Source organism: Halyomorpha halys, unplaced genomic scaffold (genome assembly GCF_000696795.3).
Source record: "Halyomorpha halys isolate HHAL.00 unplaced genomic scaffold, Hhal_1.1 Scaffold510.1, whole genome shotgun sequence".
In the NCBI taxonomy this organism is placed as follows: domain Eukaryota; kingdom Metazoa; phylum Arthropoda; class Insecta; order Hemiptera; family Pentatomidae; genus Halyomorpha; species Halyomorpha halys.
The window spans coordinates 202,998-225,666 of record NW_027115101.1 but is presented as its reverse complement, the minus strand read 5'-3'; the positions used below and the strand labels follow the sequence as shown (position 1 = coordinate 225,666).

At 31.0% G+C, this 22,669-nt stretch overlaps 1 protein-coding gene across 1 annotated transcript in view; it reads left to right on the top strand.

Moving 5' to 3' along the window:
• LOC112210049 (uncharacterized) overlaps positions 1 to 21,708 on the top strand; it is a 29,839-nt gene extending 8,131 nt beyond the window's left edge. The window contains exons 3-6 of the mRNA XM_024361922.2: positions 9,105 to 9,256; positions 18,296 to 18,411; positions 19,059 to 19,207; positions 19,560 to 21,708. Of these exons, the coding sequence (XP_024217690.2) occupies positions 9,105 to 9,256; positions 18,296 to 18,411; positions 19,059 to 19,207; positions 19,560 to 21,146 (2,004 nt within the window). The 3' untranslated portion in view covers positions 21,147 to 21,708. The remainder of the gene's footprint in view (positions 1 to 9,104; positions 9,257 to 18,295; positions 18,412 to 19,058; positions 19,208 to 19,559) is intronic.
• Positions 21,709 to 22,669: the final 961 nt, after the last annotated feature.

Genomic DNA, 22,669 nt, shown 5'->3' with positions numbered 1-22,669 from the left:
ACTCTGTAAATAATTAAATAATTATTTTTTAATGAAAATTAATTTTGATTAGAATCGAATGTCTAATACTAGTTTTGCTCTCAGAATAAGACATCAATCCTTCCACGACTAACTCCCTTATACCCAAAAAACTAGTTTCTAACCTTGTTTTTTTCTTAAATTTCTGATAAAACTCTTTGGTAATAAAAGCCATAGAGACCCTCCATTCTACAAATGTTATAGGATTTGAAACAATGCATAGATTCTTCACAAGTCTATATCATATCATTTTATTATAATTTACATCACATTTACTGGTTTTTAGTTTTTATTTATTATTGTTGGGAATTTCAATAAATAAATGAAAAAAGGAATCAACTCTAAGTGAAGATATAATAAATCCTTTCATCATCGATGCAGTTTAAATATGTTACGTGTATAATAACACGGATTTTTAATTGCGTAAAAATAACAAATTATTATTATATAATGGGATGCAGTGAAATCATTAATATTTTTTATAATTCTTTTGTTATGAAGCATATAATCAATTTAGCAACGTTTCTAAGTGATTATTTAGTTTAACATTCAGATATAATATAGTATGATTTCACAAATTAGTATAATCTCTTGTGATATTCCTCAACTAGTCTTCACATATGTCAAAAAACATTAGAATCCTAATAATAATCAAACAGTTATTCTTGCCATTAAAAATCTTCTTGAAATATGTAAAATTATAAAGACGTATGTGAAGACCATACGGACAATATAAGATGAAGTTTAGTAGACCAACTTCTGCAGATTCAGTGGCATCAGTCCTTCTAACTGAATTCGGAGTAAAGACCGGAAACGTTTTTACACAATGAATATTATCTTCTTTAAACAGTTATTTAATAAAGAATTAAATAAATCTTCTAGTTACTGATTTCATTGTTATGGACAATTTTAAGAAATTTTCCACTAATATGATTTTTTTTTTCAAAATATCTTTTAATTTTTTTTCTAGTCCAGGCATTCTCTTCTCTGGCACAATTTCCTTCATCGAATCTTTCCATTTTTATAAGGACGTTCCTTAACACCCTCATCAACTCTTGAATTCATTCATTTTAATCCTTTTCTGTCTATATTTTCTCACCACTTATCATCAAAAATCATTTCAGAACTAATAGTCATCGGGATTTTGATCTTCTTCTATTATTGTCTGTTTGTCTGTTTGTGGGAATGGAATGATATTTTGAGTGAACGACTCAATAAATTTTGAAGTCAATATATCCGCATTAAATTATTTCGTTTCTAACCTTGCTTCCTCTTCCACTCCTGGCAATCCTCCTAGGTGCCTGAAAAGAAGATGGCCTCATGACCTTATATTGTAAACTGTTTTTAGAGTTATACTACTGGGTAGTTTCTCTACATCCTGTATCATATCATTATGTCATTATGATCAAATTTACTGGTTGTATTTTTTTATACAGTTGTAAACATAAAAAAAAAAAAAAAAAAAAAAAAAAAAAAAAAAAATTATTTAACTTTCTTTCTGTATTTGCATATTATTCTCACAATTAATTGCAGAGCAGTGTATTTTTATCTAATCCAGGAAGACTTAAAATCTATTTAGGTTTTTTATATGAAAAATAAATAAAATCAACTTAAAATATGCAATATTTCTTTTAAGTGAAAAGTTTTTCAGGCAAAGTACTGAACCAATTAAAGAAAGGTTTCCTTTGAAAGGGATTTGTTAAGTAGCATGTTCACATACAATACAAATTCTTGTAGATTATACTATGAACCTTTTTCAATTAAATAATGGCCAGAATTTTAACATTGATTGTTTTGTAGGAAGATGGTTTAGGTGGTGGTCAAGGAAGATTAAAAATATCAGGAAAATTATTTATTTGTAACCTACGATTCGCCCTATTCGAAGGGTTTCATCAGGGCTAAACGAAACAAGATATAAACATTTTAAAATATGATGGGACTGTAGAAAGATGCTAAATGGTGTGTGAAAAATTATAAATTTGGGATATTATCAGAAAATGTGTAAATCATGCGTCTGTTCCATTTTCAACCTCTATCGTGAGCGACAGGCATTAAAAATTAATAACTATTCAATTCCTTTTTTTTTTTTTTAGTAAAACATTTTTTAATAAAATCGTTTTTCACTCCCTCGTCATGTCCTATTCCCTTAGGTACGGCACACTATGACTACTAATTTAGTCAGTTATTAAAAAATACGCCTCATTATTTAATATAGTCAGTAAAATGAAATAATATAAAAACTGTCTTAATTAAAAGTACTTCTGAGTGTATGAGTTTTTGCTGCTCGAAATTATGACTTTTTATTATTGAAATTTTAAGAAGTAAAATATTAGCAAAAAAAAAAAACTTGTTTAATTTTATTTCTCTTTCTTAATAAGAAAGGTTTAGTTTCATTATTCAGTTAACCTGTATAACGTGTCATTTACCTCCTTTATTTCACAAAAAAAGTCTGGATTTTTTTTACACTCCTAAGGCTTTAAAGAACCGTTTATCCTAGAGGAGAATAAAAACCTTTTACACTTTTAACCCATTTGTCAATTAGATGTAAGTGAGTACTTGTTTCTTCATTGGCACTTTTGAAAGTTTTTTATTATAATATGAGGTAACTATTTTTATTTAAGAATTTTCTGTAGAGGGAGGCATGTAATGACAAAGTTTTTAATTTCTGTCTTAAAAAATTAAATCAAATTATTAACAGCCTTCCAAAATAAAAATTTTATTCTGCACTTGCCTTGGCATTTAGTATTGTTGTTTGACCCACTAATGCATTGAATCGAATGGTTTATAAATTATTATTATATTCTAAAATGTAGGCTGTTACATGATAAAATATATTAGAGAATAATAATGCTTAAAGGAAAGATTACGATGTCCTTGACTGACCAACATTAGTTTTGTATTATTAGTATTACTTTTAGTAAGATGACGGATTATTGAAACTATAGTTAGTCTTAAAAATATTAATTATCTAAGGAAACAAGGGTGGCTTGTGGTTGACAGAGACGTAAAGTAGTGAGCGCCCTCTATTGATCGCTAGCCCTATTTGTAACTAGGAGAGGAGCCGGGAGTATGGACACCAGATGGCCGACTAATCTCTGACGCTAATGACCTAACTCCCTCCCCTATTCCAAATCCATTCTTTAATCTAACGTGTGATCCATTCCTTAAATTAGCCCTAAGACTTAATCAGATCACTTTTTTTTTTTTTTGGAAGGTGAGAATAGACCACCCTTTTTTCTGTTTTATACTTGTCTTCGATTCTGTTGTGATGCATTCCAACACCTCATCATTTGAAGCTAGAACCAAAAACAGTAAATTTTGAATTTTTTTTTTAATTAAAATTATTATTTTTTAAGAATCACAAATGTTTAAAAAGTTACTTGTATTATAAAATTTACAGCAAAAAACTCACCATTAATTTCTTGTTTTATTTTTCAACAAGTTTATTGTTTTTAAGTTAAACATTGCAGGGTTCTTTCTAGAGGGCCTCCAAAAATAATTCAGAACCGGACTTCAAATGATCGCTAAGACATTGACAGTATACTAAATAACATAAAATGTACTCTGTAATATGAGTATGTGATAACAGGACAGTAATGAAACATAGTCGTTACTTTAGGTTGTTAGTAAATAAATATATATTACTTACCTCTACATAAAATTAATTCTTTATATTTTTTACATCAAAAGAACCAGAACTATTCACCAGTTGCAACAGAGTGATGAAAAACTTAAAAGTGAATAGTTAAAAACAACTTTGATAGCCTCATAGTTGGTATGAATCGTCAGTCTTATAAGTATTTCTTTGTAGTATAGATCATTTATAAGCAGAAATGAGATAAACTTGTTGATTTGTAACTTAATACCACTGCGCTGTAATAAACGGTAAAACTAATGATTTTAATAAAAATTCACTTAATAAATTTATATTAACCAAATCTCATTCCACATGGCACTCACTATACTATATATGGTATTATGGAACGGTGTTATAAATCTAATTTTTAATATTGCAAAGAACATTGACCATTTTTCGCTTTTATAATAATTTATTTAGTAGGTACTAATAAGTAATGTTTTAATTATAGCATACTATGTTATAATTTAAAAACCTAAAACAAAAAAAAAAAGACGGAAGAACCTCATGACAAACCAGGTTGACCTTCATTCGCAGTTGAGCTATAAGAATTCAAAGTCTATAAACTCTTAAACTACAAAATAAAACCTCATGAAGCTCTGTGTCATAGCTATTCTCCCTAACGTACACTCTGTGGTGGACCTAGACAATAGAGGTATTCATGATGTGTTAAATGTAAAATGTTTTACCATATTAGATATAATAAGTTCAGGATTGTGAGCAACCCAATTTAAAGTCGTGTTAAATGCTAAATACATAAGAGCTCCTAGCGGATTTTCTGAGCAACTTGTTTTATAACCTTTATAAGTATTCTAACTTGTGAGGAAGAGAATCAAGATGAGCTAATTGACAACTGTCATTACATTATTATTATTGTCATCCACTGTTTTATTAGTTTTAGAAACATCCAAAACAATACTAACACAAACTACGATTAAGTAACCTAACTCAACAAACAAAATTATGACGTGCTCAGCTGGTCTGTTGCGTGACGTCATTTTCCATTTAACAGACTCTCAACCATGTTAAATATTATATCGTTTTAAGATAGTAAAAGAAGGAAATATTTCTCCATTTAACATGAGTTTTTCCATTTAACATGTTAAACTAAAGATCATGAATACCCCTAATTTAGATCTTGTGGTGAACTTATTTTAGATGCTTGGAACAAATTTTTGTGCCTAAAAAAACATTAACTTTTAACAGAAAAACAATAACGTATGAAAAAAAAATCAGCATATTACCATTAAATTATAATAGATTTCAGAATATTATCTAAAATAAAATTTCAAAATTTGATTTGCGTTAGAAAAAAAAAATTATTTGCTTTGGATAATAACTGCAACTACTGAACTTAAAAAGCTCCTGTCTCAATTAGAGCTCAGGTTTTAGCGAACTTAAACTAAACTAAAAATGGTTTTATTATTTATTATCTTGCTGTTTTAGAAATACTTAGTACTGAGCGAAATTATTGAGCTTTTAAGTTTAACCATTTTATTATTTATTTTAATTTTATTGGATGGTTAATAGTTGACAGTATGCAACAGACAGTTGGAGTATGGTCTGTGGGTTGATCAATGAAGATACAAAATAGTAGAAATCTGTTTATTAAAATTTGTCAAACTATTTATTATGACAAATAGTTTTCTACTAGTTTTGTACATTTCTTGATCGCCACCTGGACCATCTATTCTAATTTTTAAGAAACAAATAACATATTGTTTTTTAACATGAAATCTGTAAATTGATTCCAGGAAAAATATTTTTAATGATTTTTGAAGAAAGAAAGTCACGAATTCGCCAAAAAAAACATTTTTCAATATCAAATTTTTTAAGCATTTTAGTATGTCAAAGAGATACCAACAACTAACAAATATGCTGTCTTTGAGGGAGTTTGAGTAGTTAAAAAAAATAAAAAATAAATAAAGAGAGAAATTCTGTTCCTTCTTGCCGGAAGGAGTATAATAGAGGGAGTAAGTTGGTAGGAAAAGTGAAGTAAAAAAAGTGGGGCTTATGATGGACTTGGGCTTTGCACCGGAGTATAGGAGAGTAGGAGGCTGGCTTCTGTTTCAGTTTAGATTACAATAACAGAAATTTCTACTAACTTCAACGTAAGTCTAAGCCCCAAGGGCGTTGCCTTTTTGGGATCACTTTTGCTTTGAGGGGAAGTATTTTTGTCACCTCCTATAGTTTTTTAAGAACCGTTGAACAAGGAGGTGATTTGCTCATTATCACACATGACGGTGACAAAAATCTGGATTCACACCAATTAAGTATAGCAGAAAATCAATTTTATTTTTTGTTTTTATCTCAACTGCATACTGGGCCGAATTTTTGGTTACTAATAAACAGTTTTTTTTTCTGATATTACGTGTTCCTTTCTTAACTACTATCCCAACTATATTCCTTGTATTAATATTTTTATTTATTTTATCTTACATTATTTTTCAGTCCTGATTATGCTTATATTGACGTGAAGTTGAATAGTTCGATATAAACTGCTATTTGGGAAACCTTGGTCTTTGCTTAGAATACTAAATTAATAACCTAATAAGGCTATGACATTTTAAGCAAAAAAATATATATATAAATTGTCAATATAATTCATATTCTAATATTTCCGACATTTAGACTGCATTTTTCGTTGTATACGAATAAAAAGTAGTTAGGATTATTGAATAAAATCAGCATTTTTTTGTTTCCCTTTAGCGGTAAAGGTCTGATTTTACCTCTAGGTAAAAATGACTAAAGGAAGAGAACAGGGGGCTTACAGTTGGTTGAGTATTATCGGCTTTGGACGAAGCTCTTTCAGTTCCAGTGGCGGTCTTATCTCGCTGATAAATGGCCCCTCGATGTCTACCCAGGACACGATGTACAGGTCCTAGCCTTGAGTGGCCCCTAGCTTGAGATATGCTATCCGATACCTTCTACCTCACGGCTATTATTTAAATAGGTCATGCATTTGTATCAGAATAAATTTTCTATTCGAAATCATATAATTATAATCTTTGGAATATTATTTTATTCATCTATTATGATAAAATAGATTTATACTTTATATTATGTATTTTACACCCCCACAATCTGGCCATTATCAAGTATAATCTATTAACTAGTAGCAATAAATACAATATTTTTATTAACGAATATAAAATGATTATAGAATTAATAATTAACACTACAGTTAACACTAAATTAACAATTTAACACAACTCAAATTAAAATTTGACAACCTCACAATAATTTCAAAACTAGTGTCAGGGCTTTGTCTAGTATAATTTAGTAAATAATCCTATAAAATAAAACAAAGGAAAAGCATATTTATTACTAAAAAAAAAATTCCAAAAAATAAAAATATATATTGAGGCGTTACCTTTCACGGTATGTAGAATCCATTTCCAATTATTTTATCATTTGTTAATTATTGATATATTAAAGTAATTAATTCAAATGATAAACCAGCGCAGTTTCTTGTAGCGATTCAGATCATGGGCGGGTCCAGATGTTCTTTCACATACGAACTGGATTCTGCTAAGACTCATGTTCTCTATATGTGCAACACTATTAATAGGAACTGGCTACAATAGTTATTTGTTTCTATAAAAGAATCTAAAACCAACTATGCCAAAATAACAGATTTTGTTGCCAGAGCAAGGCCCCTGACTGGTGAGCAATCCTTATTCTTGCCTTCCTTTACCCCGATATTCTTCCCTTTACCTTCTATTCTTAGAGATAGATAAATCGGACATGAAGCCGTTTCCTCATAGACCCTTGTTGGCTCCATTCCAATGTCTTTGTCCTCAGCGAGTACCTTCCTCTGCCGGGTCGCCTACGAAACCTTCCTTTGTTGGGAGTACGTGTGCCAGATCTGATGGGCAAGGTGGTATTCAACTAATATCCGTCATAACTCTTAAATCATTTTAATTTTCATTCAGGAAACAAGTAGTGATCATAATCAATTCGATCATAAATGTTGATTGAGTTTCTCGATTTGTAAAGCAAAACTTTGTTGCGGTCTGCGCACCACTCAGCTATCATACTATCAGTACAAGTTAATTTCTGCTCAAATGTGGATCTTGAAAGTTATGCGATTGCAATATTCTACCTTACTATATATTTCATATATGGTAAGTAAAATTAATTACTATTTTATATAAACTTTGAAAACATTCAGTTATAAATTCAATTTATTTATGCATTTTTGATCCCTCTCCATTATCTCCTGCGACTTTTTATATATTTTTTCTAAAATCATTGGCTATATATTGGTATATTATAAATCCTTGTTACGGCGATTATTTTCGGGATTTGGTTTTTAACTGTGAAAATATTTCTCCTTTAGTCAATTATCAATGTTTTTTCAAGTACTACTTTTTTGTTTACTTTCTCGTCATTTTTGGCTTACGGGGCGGGATGGAGAGGTATTTTCTAGGTAACCAACCTATTCTACCCTGAGTGGGAGAGTTAAATTTACATTCCGTGGGGCCGCAACGCAATTAAGTCAACAATTCCAGACCGAAATCAAACTGGCCCCACTGCAGACTCGAGCCTGCTATGGTGACGCCTCAACACACTCGGTTACAAAGATATTTTTGTTAATTATTTCGAATAAACCAAATTAAAGGCTCTTTTAAAGATGCTATTTAGGAAATTTGACATTAAAGCTCTGTCAGAGTATTTTAATGAGAATATGTTCCATTTGATATCAAAGACCATCTAATTATATATTAATATAAAATCGTTTCTGTTAAACTGTTACACTAAAAAACAGTTAAATGTATTATTTTAATTCCCTCTTTTGTTAGTCGATTTTAGCGAAAACAGAAGGCCTGTTAGATTCCATACCTATACCAACCTCAAATATGTAATTTTAGTTTCGTTCTATATTTCGTTTATTTCTTTCACCTTTATGGTAGATTCATTGCTTCAAATATACAGAAGAGATCAAAGTTTTGGAATTATAAGATTATGATACTGCTCTTTTTTTTTTTTTTAGTTACGAATTTTTCATTCGTTTTTTATTCTTATATAATTTTATTTATTCTATTGGAAGAAGATAGTTGACTGCATGAAGTAGATTGTAGGAAGATAGTCCGGGTGGTGGTAAATGAAGGTATCAAAATAGTAAAATAAAACTATTTATTGTTAACCTACGTTCCACCCCACTTTGCAGGGCTTCTTCAGGGCTGTCAGATTGAAACAGCTATGCCAACATTGGAGACAACGAAGCCCCGCAAAATAGCGTGAAATATTGGTTAACAATAAATAGTTCTCTTTTACTATTTTGATACCTTTATTGACCGCAACCTGGACTATCTTCCTACAATTTATTAGTTATAGTTTAAATATGATTTTAACTATAAGTATTTTCTTTCATCCATTACACTTAAATTTATCTGTACTGGTGGATCCCCTTCATATTTTTTAATAATTAACTGAACTGTCTTAGGCATTGCACAATGCGCAAGGTGAAAACTTAGCTTACGTACTCGGGGAACCTCTAGAGTCTGGAAGGTTCGGCTCCTCCATCTACTACAACCGACCCGAGAAGCACCTCTCCGAGACGATGATGTCACTGTGGACAAACTTCGCGAAGACGGGGTAAGTCATCTGGTACTTATAATTGAATATTGATTGGGATTCTAGGATTAATGTAAGAATGTTACCGGAGATAAGTGTTTATTAATAAAAATATTTTTATTTTGATTAACTGCTACATTTGCTAGGTATCGACAAAGAAAATTTGGACAAGTAGATTTTTTTTTCTATCTTTATTGAAATTTACAACCGTACATAAATATACATCCAGTAAATTTGATGTAAGTATATAATCGAGTGATACAGACGTGTGGAGAAACTACCCATTGGTGGCACTCTAATGACGTTTTTACATTAGTATGTCTCGTGACCATCTTCTTTTCAGGCCCCTCGAGGAATTTTCAGGAATAGATGAGGAAGCAAGGTTAGAAATTAGTGGGTTTCGGAGCTTAGTGGTTAGGGTGTTTATAATGGTATCTGGTTCGGGCTGGATCGGTTATGTCTGAAACATTAAGGTCTTTATGTATGATTACGAGTATTGGATACCAGAGGAATTCAAAGGTTTAGTGGAGCCCCAAAGCGCAACTCCGTGCATCCAGATTGGTCTTATTACAGCCATGTTAGTCTCTACAAGAGCCGGGAAGAAAAAAGGCAGTTATTTCACCCCAATTTTTTATTACTTTAATGAAAACTATGTATAATTACTAGTTAAAATTTATGAGTCTGCCAAGTATAGGTAGGGGGAATAAAAAATAGTGGCTGTTTCAAAACGTTAAAAAAAAAAATTTTCATTCGGAGCTCTATATAGTTAAAATAACAAACAATATTAGAAAACATAAGAGGACATCATTTCAAGCAGAGTAAATTTTCTGAAATATAAGCCCTAATAGAGCTATTTACGTTGAATGGTTCTCGAGATATAGCTTTTTAAAAAGCAGCATTTCATAAAAATGTACTGAAAGATTAGTAGTTAATGTATTTATTTTGAGAAATTTATATCTCAGGAACTATGTGACGTATAGATGTCTATTAGCACTCAAATTAAAGCTATTTTAATGTAATTTATAATCCTTATCTTCGTACGAAAAGTAGTTTTCATGATGTTTGCTAAAATAAATTGATTTATAGTTGTTCAGACAATAAGTTTAATTTATGAAAAACTTTATTTCAGAAGCCATTAGAAGTACAGATGTTATTCAGCACTTAAATTAAAGCTAGTTAAATTTACCATAAAATAGTTTATAACCTATATCTTTGTATGAGTAGTAGTTTTTATGATATTTGACAAAATAAATTCGCAAAACTAATTTCTAGATCTTGGAATAAAATGTTTGATTTTTGACAAAATATATGTCTAAAACAATAAGACTTACACGTCTGCCATCACTCAAAATAAAGGAAATGTAACTTACTACAAAGTAGTTTATGACACATATTTTCGTAGGGGTAGTAGTTTTTAAGATATTCGCATATAAATATAAATTTGACACATGAAAATTTGTCCGAACAACTATAAATCAATTTATTTTAGCAAATATCATGAAAACTGCTACTCCTACCAAGATAAGCGTAATAAACTACTTTATAATTAGTAGCTTTAATTCGAGTGCTAATATACATCAGTACGTCGAATGCTTTTTGTATAGATTTCTCATAATAAATTCACTAACTACTGTTCTTTCAATACATTCTGTACAACATTTTTATGAAATGTTGCTTTTAAAAAGCTATATCTCCTGAACAATTGACGTAAATAACTCAATTAGGGCTCATATTTTGGAAATTTTACTCTTCTTTAAATGATGTTCTCTTAGGTTTTTGTTGTGTTGTTGCTACGTTTGGAGACAGATCTCCGAATGAAAAGTTAATTTTTTTTATCGTTTTGAAACGGAGTTGTTATTCCCCCTACCTATACTTGGCAGACTCATCAATTTTGACTAGTAATTATACATAGTTTTCATTAAAGTAATCAAAAATTGGGGTGAGATAATTGAGGTCTTTTTTCTCCTCTTGGGCTCTTTTACTATGTAGATCAGTCTTTTGTAATAGATTAAAAGTTTAGACCGTTTGTCTAGTAAGTGCTGCAATAGTCGGAATCGATAGTTTCCTCTCTTTTCAGTCTTGTGTGATGATAGAAGTAGATGTAAAAATATAAAATTTTTTTTATCAGTTTGTATATATCGAATGTTGTTCAAGAGACATCTTTTCGAGCAGTTAATGTTTGGATATCTGGTATCTAATCTTAATATCTAGCTATCATTAAATTTTAATTAGACCGTTAAAATCCGTGCTCAAATATTCAAATGGTTAAATATTCGAAATATTATTAAACATTACATATTATTACATTTAATATTATTTTTAGCATATATTTATATTCTATTATAATATTATTAATAGCTATTAATCTTTTCTTAAATCCATTAGTTTAAAGGAAAATTAATTATTTAGATATTCATTTCGGCTCTTTTTATTTTGTTTAAAAATTTTTTTAAAATGATTTTGTAATTTTAAAAAATTGAAAGCCGTAAATCGTAGTTCCTTCATAGTGTCCATAGTCGACTTAGATACAATTTTTATTTTTGTTTCTCAATTAGTATCCTGATTGGGAAAGTATCCTATTATTCTTAAATTGTTATCAAAAATTATTACTTGTATATTAATTTAAAATTATTCCATAGTACTTGAACAAGCTATTGATATGGAATAATTTTATTTTGTATTAGTTAGCAGCCGGTCACCCAGTACCTCTTCTAGAGATTTACTCTATCCAACTTCCTTACATAATTCCCTCACCCAGAGCTATTTTGAAAACAAAATAATTAATCTTACTTATTGGTAAATATTACAATCTCCCACAGTGTTGGGTAAATATTGATAGTGCAAATATATGCATAGGTAGATAAACAAGAATGAAACAAGTGAAAATAAAATACGGTTCATATATAAAAACACAACCCTAATTATATTCATTGGTAGCGATCTAACCATTCATTTACATGCGATGTAGTTCCTTGTACATCAATTTAAATAATGAACTAGATGTGCTGCTGAAGGTTTTATTTAATTTAAAATTAAGAAAGGATTACAGTAGGTTGTTTTTGAAAAAATTAAATTGTTAAAATGAAATTCTGTTTTAAATTTGTTTTTCTTTTTATTATGATTATTTTTTTTAGAATAAAACAAGATTTTGAATATGGAATAATCTGCCTTATGAAGATCATACTTGTTTCAATCAGTTTGTTAGAAACTCGAAACATTTTCTTAATAAATTCTTATTTGAAAATGTTGAAGTCTAAAGACTTCTTTGATTCTTGTTTTATATTTATTATTTATTTTGAGATTGGGAGAAGGGGAATAAAATTCAAGTTTGTAAATGATGTCCTATTCTATGGGAAATGTATTTTTACTATTCTTCTCAAACACTGGGGTAAATAATTCCTGGCTTGGTGTAAGTTAGCTAGTAGGGTAGGAACTAAGGATAAAACTCCCCAGAGTAATTTACATTTTACTGCACACAGAGGGCCGGTCGCTCCTCCCTTCCAAATAACTCTGCCCAAGGAGCCGTCCCTTTGAAGCAAGGGCAGCATGAACATTAAAGTCCTACGTTTGTGGAGGAGAAATAATTAATGAGGTTGCGTTCTGGTATCATATATTATTTACAAGAGAGTATAAATAATTTTAATAATAATTTAAATAGCATGTAATCGTTCTAAGGTCTGTAACTGGTGAATTAATGCACTATATTCGTAGCTAATTATTTTTTCCAGAACTCCGTATAGAGTCAGGGATGTCAATACAGGGAGGGGAGTAGAAAAGTTATCTCATCCGACCAATAATGATACCTGTTACGTTTGGAAATTTGAAGTTTGAGAACCTACTTCAAACTACGAAAACTGAGGTAAAATATTACTTGCTGTAGTAAAGAGACCATGGTATTCAAAACTGTTTATAAAGGCATTTAGAGAAGATAATTCTCAAAAATAGGATACTTATAATATTTTAAAAATCAGACCCACGCTTAAACGAATAATTTTGAGAAGAATATTTGTGATATTTTGAAAATAAAAAAGTTCAAGATACTTATTTATTTTTTATTCCAATTTATTTAATATTAAAAGTAATTATTAATGTTTGTAAATATTGTTTTATAACTTCCTTCCTGGTCATTTCTGATATACAGATTGGTAGTCAGCACATATCAACCTATTCTTACAATAATGCAGCATTCCGTAGGCCTGCTACGAAATAAAAGCCACTACACCAAGCGTTGATTCGAACCGGAATCGCAGGCTATCGAAGCATCACAAGTCAGCTAAGATATACGCTTCAACTCGCTCGGTTACAAACGGCCCTTATTGCACTGGAGTTTAAAAAATATGTATTGTGGCCAGAAACTACAAATCATTTACTACGTTTTCATTATTTTTCATTCTCTTTCCCCTCTCTCCTTCCCCCTCTTATTCTGTCCCATGTTGTCCTGAATTGAACACCTCTCGGATGTTAACCAAGAAATAATAAATCTTTTAGGAGTATATGTCTAATGTTAGGTCAAGTGGAATTTCAACCAACGTGATTTTATGTTTTAAATTCTTTTATTTATTACCTTAGTTTTAATTTTTTTAGTTCATAACGAAGTGAAGGGCTTATAAATAATAAATAGGACCTTCACACACACATGACAAGAGGTTTGGACAACATTGTTTGCAATATGGTTGTTTAATATTATTAGGAGTAAGATATATATTTATGACACTTTTATATTTCCGAGAAAATTCAAAATATTTTCTAATTTGACCACATGCTGTAATTCTTTGCTAATTAATTCTCTTTGGTTCTTTCCTTTTACATTATTTATATTGTACATCTCTTTTCAAGGAAAACCGAAATAAGGTATTTTTCCAGGATAGAAATTGTTATAATTTACAAGTTTGAAAATTGGTATTTTTATTTATTCAATATTTACGGTACGTTTATTTATTCATAATATTATATATTTGTATAGTTAATGCTTTGTAATAGTTGTCCAGTTTTAAGAAATTAGCTTATATGGTGTCATTGATATTATTTATACATTCTTTATAAAAGTCATTGGTTATTAAATGATCCATAGTTCATTTGATGTTCATTTAATTTTTCTGTATTTAAAAATAAAATTTATTTATTTATCTGATTCTTTATCCAAAAAGTTTGTTTCATTTAAAAATGAAGGATTACTCAGGAGGAAAAATTAAAAATTACATACAATTAATGTGGTTAACATCCAAAAGTAATAAATTTCAAAATCCATATTTTTTCTTCTGTTGACCTATATACCAAGTAGATCGTTAGACATCTCCCTTTATTCGCGCTAAGCATCCTTTGGTCTATTTTGCTAAGAAGATCGTTAGTTTAAGGTAAAAATTCATTATTTAGTTAAATTAAGGAACTGTTTAGCCTTCACATTCACATATGTGGATGTAACTCAAATGTTCAGCTATGACAATGACATTCTTCGATGCTTGAGATTTGCCACTGGTATTTTTTTTTTTAATAAATATTGAAATTTACAACTGTATATTACATAATACATTTAGTAAATACTGTCTTAGTTAAAATGGAGTGTTACAGGCGTGTAGAGCAACTACCCACTCGTAGCACTCTAATGACATTTTACATTAGCTGGTCTCGTCTTCTTTTCAGACCCCTCGGAGGATTGTCAGGAATGGAAGAGGATGCAAGGTTAGAAACTAGGGGTTTGAGTGGTTAGGGAGTTTATAATGGAAGGAGTGATATCTGGTTCAGGCTAGATCGGTTACATAGGGAACATTAAGGTCTTTAGGTATAATTTTATTTGTGACAAAGTAAGGAGCATTGACGATTTTACGAAGGATTTTGGATTGTAAGGATTGAATACGAGAGGAATTCGAAGGTTTAGAGGAGCCCCAAAGCTCAACTCCATATGTCCCGATTGGCATTATTACAGTGATGTAAATCAGTCCTTTGTAATGTGTTGGAAGTTTAGAACATTTGTCTAGTAAGTGCTGTAATAGTCGAAATCGACGTGCAGTTTCCTATCTTTTCAGTCTTGTGTAAGGATTCCAGTTTAATCGTTTGTCCAAATGTAGTCTAAGGTAGGGGATCTGTTCGACAGGGGTAAGAGTAACATTATTAAATGAAACTGTAGGTCAGTCGGTAGGTTTACGACGAAGGGCAAAGATGATTTGATGGGATTTGTTGGAATTTATCTTAATCCTCCAATTACGACACCATTCTTTGAGGGCTGTGATATGGGATTAGAGATTTTGGGATACAATTAATGGGTTATTATCAACAGGGAGCACACATGTGTCATCGGCATACGTGGAGAGGATAGTGTTAGGATTGGTTGGAATGTCAGCTATATAGACGGTGTAGAGGATGGGACCAAGGATACTACATTGAGAAACACCAGCGGACTGAGAATAGAGGGATAAATAGGAACCATTGTGGTTTACTTGGAATAGTCTATCGATGAGAAAGGAACGAATGATGAGAAAGTATGTAGGAGGTAGGAATTTACGAAGTTTGTAAAGCAGTCCCGGGTGCCAGATTCGATCAAAAGCCTGTTCTACATCGGAAAAGACTCCCGACCAGTACATTCCGCGCCCAAAGAAGACGAGGATACGTCCACCACAGGATGACATTGCTGAATAGTGAAGTGGGATGTGCTGGTATAGCACAGGAACAAGGCCGGTTCTCAACGAATGAGTTTTTACAATTAAAACTTATATTTCGTATTAGATTAATAAAATATTGTATTGAGAACTAATTTTCTGGTTACTATCTCCCAGCAAGTAATTCTGAAATATTTTTTTTTTAATCTCGGAGGATTACAACGAATCACTGTCACGTGTGAAGAAATTAGATACGACGAATGAGTTCTTGAAAGTTTAAATGTGCGGTAGGTGGCAACTAGATTTGCCGGTGAGGGGGGATATTTTACCCCCTACTAACTAGGGCTGCTAAAAGCTTTCATTAATTTATGATGTGTTTTATCTGCGTAGACCACTGTTAAGGGGACTTGGGTAGTTAAATTTAATTTCCTGTGGGGTTTCGTCTCAGCCTTGGTATGATGGTGGGAGGGGGTTCTGCGCAATATTCACTATCTTGTTTTATTGCGCATTATGGCATCATTGAATATTTATTCAGCCCCAGAATCTAGCACCTCTTAAAAAAATTCTTGTTGTGGGATCATCTCTGCGGCTTAAAAGTTTGCCCTTCTGCTATTTTCCTAAGGCGAGAATTCCCAGATTAATTTCCAATAATTAAAACTTTTCTATTTAACACTATAAATAATTTACATTTCTTTAAAACTGTTGTCTTATCTTTACGGGTTGAAAACAATAAATATTTTTTAATTGATATTAATCATTACACTAAATTTTGGTTTGGGATTTACTTTAGTGCAATAAAAGTTCGTTATGAACATTTCAAATATAATTTATTTTTAATATGCTAAAGTAATCAAAAAGCTACGAATTATTATACAATTGATTTTTATCTCTATAATGATTGACCCACATAAACATGTTTGTAACAAATATAATTTTAAAGTTAAAATATTATTTTTTTTTCAGGATTTATATTAATCATCTTAGAACCTTTTTTTTTTTTTTTAAATAAATGACCAATGTTTGGACATATAATCGGACATATAATAGGGATTTTAGTAACCTATATCACCACGAAATTAGTAAAGAAAAATTCAATTTAATGACTGCAGTCTACAGAAAATGATGAGAGGTAGGAAGAGAAAACAGTTTTACAGTAAAAAAAAAAACTGATATGTGATAAACTGAGGCATAAATGATTAGAAAAATAGTTGTTGTTATTTTTTGTTGTGTTACCAACATTTGATAATAACTATGGAGGACAATTGCGGAAACTTTGTGCATCTTAGTGTAACTGTACTTGATTTTTTGTGTAAGGATAGTAATGACACTTGGCTTACGAGTGGGAAGCACTTTTTGTGCATTGCTGGAAAGCGTTTACACATTTAAACAACTCATATGTTTCACTCTAACCACGTTATAGGTAGATAGAGAAAAACTGTATTCAAATAAATATGTGCTGCCCAACTGTATTGGGTTGCTAAATGCACAGCATACTTAAATATAGTTAAACAATTTTTAAATATTCTAAAATATAGGCATAGTCGAGTAAACTCATATATAATAGTAATATATTATTTTGTTTCGTGTTTTCATTTTTGTTCTTTTTTTCTATATTTTATATTTTTCATACCCATTAATCATTTTTTGTATCATATATTCTCTCTGAACCCAATACATCTTTCCTTTTATTTCTTGTTTCCATCTTTAACATACATAGAATAAAATTAAAATATAAAATAAAAACAATTTAGACTCCACGTAGGGGTGCATGATTGATATTCAACTTCAAGTAACAAACTTCAATTCAATTCAACTTCATATAACAATTTTTTATATTTATACTGGAACCAGTCCCTTTTGAATAACATAACGGGAATTGAGAATGGGCTTTTGTGCCATGGAGTGAACTACAGTAATATAAAAATAAATAAAATGAAAAAATAAAACATAGTAAAATATCTAATGAATTAGAAAAAAAAAAATCAAGTAATGTCCATGTAAGTATAACAATTAATATTATAGACATCCAATTATGTTTTGTATTGACTGTAAAAAAAAGAACAGATTAAAAGGAAATAAATAAAATGTTATTCACTCTAACCACGTTATAGAATGACTTAATAAATTAATACACCGAGGTAATTTAAATCAGTAAAATTGGAAAATATTATATCGTTATGTACGTCGCATTAAATCCTGATAATTATGAAGAAATCACTGAGTATAGTTAAAATTATTATCATGGAAATGAGGTTTGAAAATCATCTTTTACATTTTTGGGATGTGCATCCGCTATTTCACTCTTTACTTTCTAATGTAAAGTTCTCCAACTTCACATTTACATTATAATATTTTCTATCCAATAAATTAAACATACTGAATACTGTTTCAAATGAACGTCTTTAAGGAATCAATATATAATATATCTAATTTTTAATCAAATTTGACAACACTTTACGTTTTGCAGGAACCCAAATTTACCAGCAAGGACGAACTACTTGACTCCAGGACCAGTGGAGTGGAAATTAAGAGATATCAGTTGGGAACCGTACGAACCAATCAATCGAACCTCCTTTAAAATAGGTAACATTTGTTAATTATGGTTAGTTATAGTTAAGCTCGTTATTAATATCTTTTTTAATGGTTCTATTTGTACTTATATATCTAACTCAAGTATCTACTCAAAGTTTATATTAGTTTAAACATCAAGAGTTGTTTAACTTTTTAATAAGCTTTTTTCAGCTTATTCTCTAGATCAGGGGTCTCCAAACTTTTTAACCTAAGGACCATTCTAACTCTTGCTTCGTGCAGGACTTAATGTTCTAACTCATCATGTCAACATACTCATACCATTACTATGGAAATGTTCAGTTTCATCATGTATTCAAGATATGTTATCGATGTGAATTTTCATGAACCAATTTAATCCTATTACTGTTAATGGAGTCGTAAAGCAAACGGTACAGAATTATATGATAATACAATTGAATTTACCACAAAAAATTTTCATAAAATATTTTTTTTGAAAAGGAATCCCTAAGTTATTTCTGTTCCAGAAGGTGGAATATATTTGCTTCCCAATTTGTTTACTATTGGATAGGAATAGGTTTTAGTGTAATTTACTATATTTTTTACCTCTATTTGAGGAAAAAGTAAACAAAAGTAATACTCACTCTGCTAGAATTGGAAACATTTATATTTTTTTAAACAGAACTTCCATTTTGTTTCAGAAATACCTCCACAGCTGGAATATAGGTACAGGTACAATTTTCTAGACTTCTGGGACCACACACTCCCCATGTTCTTGAGGAACGTTGGCCATCACGACTTCAAGCCTCTGTACGGGCCAACGAAACCACTGGTATATGAGTCATGTTTGGTAATCATCCCTTGTCACAAATCATCTCGTGTTCGAAACATCTTTCATCTGTTTCCTTATAACTACCATAATTTCACCCTAAACCTCTCTTTTTGTGTTTCCGTGCATTCCATTATCTATTTGTAAGCATGTATAATAGCATTTCAATCATTCACATCACATGAAAGAATAACTGTTCCAAGGGTTGGAAACTTCACTAAGCTATTTCATTAGGAATGAAATATTAAATTGAAAAAATTAATTTTTTTATAGTTAATATTTATTAATTTTATTCTGATTAAATCTTTGATTGTTTTTTATCACTTTTCAGTTATGTATATGATGATTTATACCAAATATACAACTGTTCTAGGAATTAGAGCGACCATGGAAGAAGCAAGTTCCTCCAGGATTCGGAAGACTGGTACCAGAGTGGGAAGCCCTTTATCCGAAACCAAAACCATTTTCCCCCCTCAACCCCAACCCATCTAAGAGAACAGAAATCCGGCCAATCATGGACAAGTCCCCACCCACAACACAACAATCAGAAGAAGGAACAGATTCGCCCCCGGAAGCAACTTCTGCTTCGGCATTCACATTCACCATGGTCATCCTAGTTGGCGTCTGTTTCCTAATCATCAACATCTTCTTCTTTCTCTTCATTTGGTACCAAAAAAAGAAATTTCAAAAGGCGCGTCTGATGTCGAGGTATAATAGACGTGAATCTAGCCCAAGTCTTCCAGAAATTGAATACGATAAAAAGGAGGATAAATGTGAGATCAAGAGCATTCTGAAATCGAATGAACGATTATACGATCACAATAAAGTAAAAACATCAACATTGGGAAAGTGGACTGGAATGTACAGCCAAGGAAGTTCTTCTACCGTCACAATGGATCCACATACCAAAGTCTCTCAATGGATGAGCCGAGAAAAGGTTAGCACTCACAGCAAAGTGAAGACTGACAAGTCTTCAGAGACAGCAGGATCATCAGGGACTACCTCCAAGGGAAGTAAAGGAAAAGTTAAGAAGGTCTCAGTCGCGGTGGACGCGACACCGAGTGCAAGAAGTGCTAGTGTCCTCAAGCAGACTCCAATCGAGCTCACGAAATCGATGGATTTTGGTAAGAGGAGGCTTGGGGCTACACTCAAACCTTTACATAGATCAGAGGCGATTGATCCAGAGGAATCTGCAGCAGCACCTAACCACTCCCATTCTAACTCGGATCCGGCTCAACTTCTCTCGACAGACATAAAACTGAAAGAGGAAAAAGTTCTGAAAACATTCGGTTCGTATTCCAAAGACATAAACGTAACATGCAGGGACGATGACGAAGTGGCGTCTACTTGTTCGCAAGACGCATTAGATAACATTAAAAGAAGGAACTATCCTAAAGTTCTCCCAGATTTTCCTGAAAGGCAAGTCACTCTAGAAGGAGAAAACACAAGAACAAAAAGAATGTCATTACCGGTGGCGACGCCTGTTATAGATCCTAAAAAAATTCCTCCACCTCCACCACCGAGGTACACCCCCACATCCATTGCTAGGAGGCCGTCCAACAGGAACACAATACCCAACTTCATGACTTCTTACGCGCAACTGAAGCCTCAATCAGATAGTGAGGAAACATCTCAGAATGATGAAAAAGGATCTTCTGAAAAGTTCATTAAAGAAGAGAAGAGAATGGAAAAAAAGGTGGAGAAAAGGCCTGAGCCCAAGGTCATAATAAAACCAACCCTTACAGATCCAAATTTGAAAAAGACCAATTCCAAAATTCCAAGGGTCACGCACCAGCCGGATAGTGGGAAAGAGCAGAAGAGGACTACAAAAGAGACGAAACAAGTTTCCAAAACGAAAGCACCGCCTCTCAAAAAGAGTGTGGGTACCGATAGCAGCGGGAATACCTCAGGCAGTTCCGTCTCCAGCATAGCTACCGTCCGAAAAGTACAAAGAGATTAAAGGGGAAAAGTTCCAAATGTGTATTAAACCGAATTTATTTGTTTTGTTTTTAAGTGAATTATATTCATATAAAATCGAAAAAAAATATGAACAAAGTCTAACTACTTGACTTACTAAGGCCTTGAGTTATTACTTAAACTGTGGTCCCTGTGGTACAATAAAGTTGTATAAGCAAACAGTTAACATGATACAACTTTATCTTAAAGTGAAAGGTTAGATGTTAATTTAGTTTTTACAAGCTTTAATATTTATGAGGCTTCATAAATAAACATAGATGCTGTTGAGTGGAAAAATATTTTAATAATTTTATGTGGAAAATTGCGTAGTAAAAAAATCTTTAATTTCCAAATGTACCACAGATTAATATTTCATAATAATGAGACATGGAAACTATTTTTGTTAGCTTAAACTTAGTTGAAAGGCAGTATTATATAATTTTTATACGAGTTTCTATATTTTTTAAAGTAAGCAGTACATCTGTTAGAAAGATGTATATCTTTTATTTTTATTGGAAGAACTTTTCTATATATAAAAAAGACTAACATGTTTCATATTTACATTTAAGTTATTAACGTTTGTTGTTATTGATATAATAGTTATTTTTAAGTGAATATAGTTTTTTTTTTAAATAATATTTTAAATTTCATTTTTTCCCAATATTGTACTTTATGGTATTACAGGCTTGAAATTAATTAGGTGCCTACAGAGTCTAGACCAAACCAATATTCCTTGATTGAAGAATCCTTTAACAAATAATAAGGTAAAAACCTTCGAATCATTTACTTATAGCGAGTAGAGTAGTCTTAAAAAACAAAACAAAAAATTTGAAAAATATATTTACTATATATTATATTATATAATATATTATGTAAAATTAGCTAAAACTATGAATCAATGCCGGCCAATTCCTATTTGTCCTTTTTTCAACTATTATACTCACTATAAATAAATGTTTTTAATACAAGGGACTCTCTAATCATGGAATATTGGAGGAGAGATGGGAAGGAAAGATTCCCCCTAGTTAATTTTGGTGTTGCAATGTTTCATACCTGTTTTCTCAAGGATGCCAAGGATAATAATTACTAAAATTATTTATATTAATTCAAATTAGTCGAATCCTACAAAACTATTAAAATTAGATCACTATTTCAAAGCGTGTTTACCAGTTACTAATTAGATATCTTTATAAATTGTTATTACCAATGAATGGATAATATATTAGGGATTTGTATTGGGCAACATAATCCTCAAATCTAATAAATTACTTTCAAATTTTACTGATTAAAGCCCTGCCTTGATTTTTAAAATTAGAGTCAAAGATTTACACAAAACTTGAGATAAATAACTTAGGAGGAGCATAGAAACTTTTTGAATTATTTATTCAAATATTGACTTCAAACTTTATTATAATCTTATATATTTTTTTTGTAAATTAGAGTTGTTTGTTTTATATAACTAAATTTATAAAATAAATGAATTGTACAAGCACCCCACCCATTTTTCAAGATGTGCCAGTATATAAA